At 42.6% G+C, this 9178-nt stretch overlaps 1 protein-coding gene across 1 annotated transcript in view; it reads right to left on the bottom strand.

Annotated features, from left to right (window-relative positions):
* Positions 1 to 293: 293 nt before the first annotated feature.
* The window catches only part of Elk (Eag-like K[+] channel), a 113865-nt gene continuing 104980 nt past the window's right edge, over positions 294 to 9178 (bottom strand). Inside the window, exons 14-15 of the mRNA XM_080282832.1 lie at positions 1910 to 2129; positions 294 to 1526 (exon numbers count right to left, since the gene is read on the bottom strand). Of these exons, the coding sequence (XP_080138958.1) occupies positions 294 to 1526; positions 1910 to 2129 (1453 nt within the window). The remainder of the gene's footprint in view (positions 1527 to 1909; positions 2130 to 9178) is intronic.

Genomic DNA, 9178 nt, shown 5'->3' with positions numbered 1-9178 from the left:
AGTGAAAATACAGGCATATATTACTGTCAAGACTGTGAACATTTCCAATTAGATGTAACTGATAACGAGTTCAGTAATCACTACAGTATGATATAGCAGGGAAGAAAGAGAGCAATACATCTGTCCCCTGACTTCAACATGTTAGTCTCAGACTTGCTTGAGTTTGAGGAATACAAGTTAACTTGTACACAAACTGACTTCATTATCAGAAGTCACTCATCTGAGATCTACCATGCTCTGTCTTTGTGATCGCTATGAAGGAATGTGAGGGTGCTGTCCTGAATTACCCGTGGCTAAAAATCTGTGACAGAAGTGGGCTTCTTGTTATTACTCTGCACCTCTGCACTCGTGCTTTGAAGTCGCTCTGAACCAGGGAGAAGTGTGGGAGTATTTGCTGAGGATCTAAGTACATTGGCTGAGGATCTGGTGATGGTGGTGGTGGATGCCAGGGCAGGACTTGGCAGGTATTTAAAGGAAGCAGTGACAGGCATTGATGTGCTCCGAGTCATGCTGTGATTGACCTCTGAGAAACATATAAGATCAGCCTCAGTGCAGTCAGATGAACAGCTGAAGTGAACTGGTACCTTCTCCACATCTGTTGTTGCCTGACCTGTTCGTGGAACTGGATAATGATGTGGCAAGTTGCTCCTCTGTTGGTTTGGCTGCTGTCGGATCTGATTTTTAATGTTGATGGACAGGATATCCTTCAGACTGCCAGTGCTTCGAGAAGCTGATATCACTGTTCGGCTCAGCTGAGGGATAGGGTTCCAATTCTGCAGGTTGGTGAGTTGGTACATCTCCACAGCAGAGCTGGCAGGCTTGGTGGTGTTATTGTTATTATTTCTGTTTTCTCCCGGGGAGGTGGGGGCTGCCTGGATAGTGATGGAAGGGTTGGGGCCTGGCCGATGTTCTGGTGGGTCAGGGGAGCCTCTGCTGTAGGACTCCTCCATATCTGGAGATGAGGACTCTGACCGATCTGAGGTTGTGGTACTGCTGCTGGTGCTAAAACTCTCCTCCACTGGAATACAAGTGTGTTTATCACTGGGTGATGGGGGTACTGGTGTAGGAGAGGAGGCACGGTCCGAGGTCATGGTGGTAGGAGGGGCTGAGGCAGGATCATGTGAGGCTGCCACCACCTCTCTGATGCCCAGCAGTTGTAAGACACGGGCACGGTGAGCCAGCACAAAAGCCTCCAGCACTGCAACAGGTACATCAATGGGCAAGTCTGTTTGTGTACCAACAGTGCGGCGGCGGTGACGGTGAAGAGTGGGTGAGGACCGTACATCTCGGCATGTGGTGAACACACTCGGTGACGACCGACATAGAGGTGCTAGTCTATTCTCCTGAAGCAGCCCAGGGACCCCACGTACTCTGCCTCCTGTGCCAACCCCAGGTCCACCAACTGCCAGTCTGCCATCATTGCTGGCCACAGTAAAGCAGCTGCCTACCACATCACCACCACCCTCTGGGTCCATACCCCCTATGTTGTAGCTGATAGACTGGAGCAGTTGCACTGCTGACCGTACCTGCCAGGGCCATACAAATTAGCCTGTCTTCTCAGTTACCAGAGATAATGTATGCAAAGGCTGTTTAATAAAAAATATGAGCTACTTCCATGAAAAACTCTTTTGACATAATTCATTGTACTATATAGCACAAATCACCAAAAGCCAAGTTAACAGGGCCAAGCCACATGATGCAGACACAGTCATGGGTCACTGAGCTCAATGAATGTGCTGCACTCCCTTGGTATCACACTTCCCCAACACCTATGTACTACCCACCTATTTTTAGGCCTTTGCAGCTATAAACAAATGCATTCTACTTGGTTCATTATGTTCTGTAATATAATTTATTCATACCACCTGTACCATCTTGTGCCCACTCTTTCCCAAGCTGGAACACTTACCTCCTGCGTGAGGCCACTGACATCTGAGTGGAGTGTGTTAACTTGAGTGTCCAACTTTTCCAGCTGCACCTTGGCATGATCATCTTGCCTCAGTTCATCGTGAGAGCGGTGGTGCAGGCGGGTAGGGGAGAGTGTCTTGAGGGCCCCTCGTACTGGTGTGCCCCCACTACGCTCCCGGCTCCTGTGACCCCACCGAGGACTTCCTGTCTCATCCTCATTCCTGCAGACATAGGAGAGATCATGGTTGCTGCTAAAAGAATTCATGATTAACATACACTGTGTGGATATATGTCTGACTAGTGTGAATATGAGAGATTTTGTGTGGTTCTGTTTAAGTTTACCATCATTATTTTACCTGAAAATTTTTTGTAAAGACAGATACCTGCTATTATTTTCACTCTTTACTATGCAGCAGAAGTGTTTTGTACTAGGTAATAACACTTCATTTGTGACAGAGCCTGTACTCTGTCAAAGTACACTCAATCCTCGTAAACCGCGGCAATTTGGGTCTGGACCACTGCCGTGGATTACAAATTCCGCGGTTTATAAATAATAACTTATGTGAAAAATTAATTAGGGTCTGCACTTTGGCCAACCACCCCCCAAAGCACCCTGCCTACACCAATCTAGGCACCATCAAACACAAACATACAAATTTAGGAATATTCAGTGCATGTATTTAATAGAAATAAGCAAGGTTAAGGGATCTCACCTTAATCCTATGACGATATTGCTTAAGTGAATGAAGTAAGGTGGTGTTGGGAAGAACTTAGAACCTCTCAGCATAAGGTGGGGGTGCTCCCTCATGCTGTTCTCCCTTCTCCAGCTCCTCAGCCTCCCTCAGGAAGCTCTCAAAGTCTGCCTGGTTTTGTTTTGGTTTCTCCCTGGTTTTGTAGATCGTCCTTATGGTCGACTCGTTCCTCCCATATTCTTTCGCCAGGCTTGCAAACTTCTCTCTCTTCTCAACACGACAAATGAGCCCCAAACATTGACTGTACGACAACTGCGGCTGCTTCTTGATGCTACAGGGCTTAGAGCGCTTCTTCGGGGGTTTGAGAGGGGCCAGGGAAGGTAGGAGGTGGGGGGAAAGTGCACAAAAAAAGGCAGGTAGCTCTCGTACCGCATGGTGATGCTCTGTACTGTGCGGGTTGGCGGGCAGAACAGCAACAACATGGTGGCATTAGTATGCACACTTGCCACCAGGGACGGGTGGTGATTGGTTGTTGGATCGCGGTTGTCAAATTGAATGCCGCAGTTTACGATTCTCCTCGGAAAAGGCCCACTTCGGTGCCTAGATCTGCGATTTTCGTGACTTAACAGCGGTTTAAGGGTGCTGGCAGTCTGACAGCCACTTTGCCGCGGATTATGAATCCGTGGTTTATAAACACGCGGTTTACGAGGATTGAATGTACAATGTTCTGACAGTGAAGTATAACTGCATAGTTAAACAACAGAAAAGTAGTCATATACCTGAATCTGATATTCATTTATGCTGTCAACATAACTGTGGATGTCCACATCAGAGTCATAAGAAAACTCCCACCAATGTGAGGAAAAAATGCTCACTTGGGGACACCACAATGCATTTATGTACACACACTGCCAATATACCAAGTCTGTGAGGATGGAGTTTGCACAGATTGATTTCCAGAGACTAGAATCCTTGAGGAGAATGTATGATAGTTTTACGTTTATGTCTATGTGCACAGAATGATTTCTAGAGCACAAATGCTCATAGAAGGTATGTGAGAAGAGCATAGTGTGTGTACAGTAGCTATGTGTTGGAGTATTCAAACAGTGATTTCTAAAAACTAATTTTTATAAAATGTATATGAGAGGAGCACAGTGTGTGCAAGAGTCTGTAGTTTTATGCCAGATTATGCATACTGTGATTTCTTAGATCACAGGATGCCTGGACTGTCTGAATGGAGTACAGTGTGAGTATATGTACAGTTAGTTAGATGTTGCATACAGTATGTGTTTCATTCCGTATTGTGTTTCATGTAAAGCAGGGAGCAATAGGATGCTAGGGGAAAAAATGTACATGAGCTAGAGTCCCGAACAAAATTAGCATTTTCATCTATAAAAATTAGCATACTACATTCATTAATTTGTTGTTTTTATGGCTTTCCTGGTACTAAATTATTCCAAATACTGAAACTGAACTGTATACTGTATTTATTGGACATGTTTGGTGATGTTGTGCAAACACCTGAGTCAGACTAGAAAAACTGGCTTCATCTGCATATTTATAAGTCTACTAAAAACACGTGCTGTACTGAGCACATCTCTCTCTTCATCCATCCATCCACCATCCAATCCTATGTTGCCCATGGGGGAGCGCGGTAGCTCAGTGGTAGGGTGTTGGGCTCATAATTGTGCGGTTGCGAGTTTGTGCCCCGCCCGGTGGCTGCTGTGCTGGGAGGGGTGGCGCTCTTCTGTGACCCTAGTGGGGCTATATGATCTGATGAGGTCTAGCTCAGGGATTAATCCTATGCTCCCCCATGAGGAGCGTAGGGGCCTGGGGCTAGACAAATTGGTCCTGACATTTAAGAAGAGAGTGACCAGCCTCACTCATTCCTGAGTGGCATTATGTGAGCAATAAACTCCAACCATTCCTTGCATATAAAACTACACAGGCTCAATCTGATTGGAGCAACTTAATTACTAAACCACAAGGTGCCATAATTTGGTTATATGGTTACCACCCAGCATAGTAAATGGTTTCCTGGTGTAAAGGAAACCATTTGGCTTGTCACTCAGGGTAGAGTCACCTGTAAGCAGAAGGAAAAAAAAAAAAAAAAAAAAAAAAAAACAGAAGAGGGAGTGTAAAGTCACCTATAGGCAGAAGGAAGAGGAAGGAATGAAGGAAAGAAAGACAGAAGAGGAAGGAAGGAAGGAAGGGGCAGATACCCAAAGCAGCACTACATCAAGTGAGTGGATGGTGAGTGCCCCCACTGTACATAACAATAAAAAGTGAGCACACTATTAACACTATGTCAGTATCTTCTTAATATACTGTAATCAGTATAATCTTTAGTCAGATCAATGACGAAGGCCTAATTTCCTTTATAATTCTTTCAGGCTTCACTTCTGTAACCAGTTTATGAGTAAGTTTATTATGAATATGAGAAGCTAAATACTATTTAATAATTATGATTTTCCTTGAAAAGAATAGTTAAATAGTCAACAAGGCAATGAAGCTAAATAAAATACATTTATGATGCCCAAGCAATTAAAAAATCATGTTCAAGACATTCTATAATGTCTGGAAGCAATTTATATACATTATGAGATAAACTACTAAATCCTTGAGGCAGGGAAGAATTAGAGGACCCAACACACTACCATTAGTGCACAATTTTGTAGTCACAGTATTCTGACAGCAGGCAAACGAGAACTACTGTACATGACAGTTTTGAAATCATAATATAGTATGTGAAACAGCATGATAATTTTTCATGTAAGTACAACATAGTATAAAATTTCAATGTCGGTGCCTTTTACAGTGAACACTAAATGGAAGGCCAGTTAAGCTATACATTAATGTTACAAATTTAGGTGCTAGAATGACCTTTTGAAATACTGGAGAAAGAGAGTAACAGTGTTGATGAAATGTTCTTTCTATGATGCTTGTTCAGAATAGGTTGTGTGTGTAGAAAAAATCTAAATAAATTATTCATTTAAAGTACTATGATCTGCAGTTATTCTTTAAACAATGAAAGGAGATAAGTCACAAATAAACACTGCAATCCAAAACTGTTATGACAAAATTATACATGCTTGACTGACTACCGTGAAACATGCTCATATTCAAGCAGAGCAAGGCAACATTAAAAGTTAACTCATTCTTCATTCAGAATTCATACATGTACAGGTATTAGAGAAACCAGGCACTTGGTGGTCTACAGATTTATGGGCACCAGGTGATGGTCATATGCTATACACTGGTTTGCCTTCCCAAGAGGTGAATATAGGTTTTTGGTCATATAATGACACCAAAGCCATAGGTCAGTCACCCATCCTTAATTGTGCTGAACTAAAAATTGCCTCAGGTCCTGACACTATGTAGAGGTTACAATGGGACTGGGTGTTATGTTATAAGAGAGGACATGAGGCTGTATTAGTTTTGTCTCTCAGCACAAAATGGGACTCATGAACTGTGTTAGTAGTGAGAGCACAAAGCTGTGTACACAAAAGCTTTGTTGCACCTGAGTGCAAAATGATCACCTTAAAACATTCAAATGATTCTAAGAAGACTAGATTTAAAGGTACTGTACCTATTTCATCAATAATACTCATTTTCACTATACAAGGGGAATGGCTGGGAGAAGAAGAGATGAGAGGAGGGAGGAAGAGATCAGTAGGGCGGAAGTAGTGGAAGCGTTGAAGATTAAGTTGGGAAAGGCCCCAGGAATTGATGGAGTGTGTGGTGAAATGCTTAAGTATGGGGGTGAGATTGTTGTGGAGTGGATATGGAAGTTGTGTAGATTGGCTTCGGAAGAGGGAAGGGTTCCAGAGGATTGTAAATCAGGTATAACTGTTCCTTTATACAAAGGAAAAGGGGAGAGAGAAGTACAGTATGTGGTAACCATAGGGGTATTTGCCTTCTTAGCGTGACTGGTAAAATATATGGTAGAATACTCATTGATAGGGTTAGGCATATGACAGAGGAGCTAGCTGGAGAAGAACAAGGGGGATTTAGGAAGGGAAAAGGGTGTGTAGATCAGATATTTGTTCTAAGATGTTTAGTGGAGAAGTATCTAGAGAAGGGAAGGAAAGTGTATGCTGCCTTCATGGAATTGGAGAAAGCTTGTGACAGAATAGATATGCAAGGTATGTGGAAGGTATTAAGAATATATGGAGTGGGGGGGAAATTGTTGAGTGCTGTGAAGAGTATGTACGAGGGAGCTAGGGCTATGGAGCGAGTGGATGGTGAGCTCAGTAAGTTCTTTGATCTCATTGTGGGACTGAAACAGGGTTGTGTGATGTCTCCATGGCTGTTTAACATATACATGGATGGGGTTGTAAAGGAGGTGCAAGGTAGGGCAGTAGATGTGGGGGTGGCTCTAATGAATGAGGGTGAGATTTGGAAGATTCCGGTGCTGCTGTTTGCTGATGATACAGTATTGTTGAGTGAAGATGAATGGGAGTTGCAAGGTTTGGTGAATGAATTTGGGACAGTGTGTAGGAGGAGGAAGCTGAAAGTTAATGTAAACAAAAGTAAAGTTATGGTGTTTGAGAGGAATGAAGGCACAGAGTGTACAGTGAGGTTGGATGGTGAGGATATGGAGAATGTGAGTGCATTCAAGTACTTGGGTAGTGTGATGAGTAAGGATGGAACTTTGGGGGATGAAGTGCGTGAAAGGGTACAGCAGGGAAGGAAGGTTGTTGGTTCACTGAAAGCAGTGATGAGAAATAGGGAGGTAAGTATGGAAGTTAAGAAGTCACTGCATGATAGTATTGTGATCCCTACCCTGACATATGGATGCGAGGTGTGGACCTTGCAAGAGGGGAACAAGTCAAGAGTGAGAGCAGTAGAAATGAGTTACTTGAGAGGACCATGTGGAGTGACGTGAAGGGACAGGTTGACGAATGAAGAAGTGAAGGAACGTTGTGGGGTGGATGTGGATGTGGTTGAGAAGATTCGGAGAAATACACTGAGGTGGTTTGGACATGTGGAGTGAATGGAGAATGAAAGACTGACTAAGAGGGTGTATGTAGGTGAGGTGGAGGGAGGGAGAGGGAGGGGTAGACCGAGGATGAGGTGGAGGGATGGAGTTGAGAGGTATATGAGGGTGAGGGAGTTAGTTGGGGGGAGGGTAATCAAATGGTGGGTGACAGAGCGACTTGGAGGCGTTTTGTCTGTGGCCACCCTTTGCGGGATTAGGGCGTCGGGCTATAGATAGTTAGATAGAACTAATAATAACAGGTACTGTATTCAGAAAAGTAGCTGTTAATACAGTAAAACCTCTACAATTCGGCATCCTTCAAGTCGGAAACCTCTACAACTCGGGAGGGCTCCAAAATGTTCATTTACAAAATCAAAATTCAAAAATTCCCGAAAATGGTCACGTGAGAAGAACAGAGTTGGCAAAAATCCCCCCAACTCGGTAAGATGCCGAGTTGTACAATAATGTTTAAGTGTTTAGAGTTTAGTTCTCCAGTATAGTACTAGTGATAAATACATTACAGTAATGGCCTTTATAGTGTTAATTGTGCTCTATATAGTGTACAGTGACAAGTACAGTACAGTAAAGGTGTGCCCAAAACTGATCTTGAGCCCCCCTAACACCTCCAAAAACTACCAAAAGTCCTCCTCCATGCCTGGAATACACCTTACAACTGCATGGAATCATGGTAAGGCAGCTTTTACTGTTTACTGTAAAAACTTTTAATTTTTTTCCATTTTTTTCCATTTTTCCTTTTTTGTGTGTGTGTGCTGGGGGGGAACTTAAAGTTCATCCCTACAACTCAGGAAATAGGCTAACTTGGCAAGGCTTGCACATGTATTATGACGAGTTGTAGAGGTTTTACTATACTTTTATTTTTATTGATCAGTAAATTAAAAACCTATGCTAAAACCCCTTGAGGAATCTTTCTTTGCTATGTTCTAATGTGTACAATAAATCCTGAGTTTCTCTTTATATGTCACAGCAACACTCTAAGCACATCAAGGGACATGATAATAATAAAAAAAAAAGAAAAAAAAGTTAATACAGAACATCTAAAGCCCAGCTGTGACAATCATGCACTGGAAAATCCTGCACATCTGAGTAATGCAACCATTAGCATACTTGGACAGAAATCATCATTTTGGAGTTACCATCTGAATTGGGCTTCGGACATTCTAAAAGTTAGCCTTCTATTCTGAGGTACACATACAGTGTTGTACCACTGGGTTTTCAGAGTGGTGAAGACTGTTACAGTAAAAAATCTTTGCCACTTCAGATGAAATATCTCCCAACAATAATGGTGAGCAAACACTGCACAGTTCAGCAAAAGTATGCTTCATGTACTTAACAAATTTTGAAAATTTCATGTAAAGTATGCCAGCAACAATATTATATGAAAATTTTAGCCATAACTTTAGAGTATCCATGCATGAATGTTTATACAACAATTTTTTGATGGAACACAAATTATGATAGCTTTCAGATTATGAGATATTACATAATTTTGAAGAGATATGTTAAAGCTTCATGTTTAATCTGCTGACTCCTTGAACACATTTATGTGTATGAATGATCTTAACCTTGATCAGATGCT

The sequence above is a fragment of the Coenobita brevimanus genome, chromosome 94 (genome assembly GCF_032717465.1).
Source record: "Coenobita brevimanus isolate Jiangsu-jjx chromosome 94, ASM3271746v2, whole genome shotgun sequence".
NCBI lineage: Eukaryota > Metazoa > Arthropoda > Malacostraca > Decapoda > Coenobitidae > Coenobita > Coenobita brevimanus.
The sequence above is the reverse complement of the archived record's forward strand: the minus strand, read 5'-3'. Positions and strand labels throughout refer to the sequence as shown.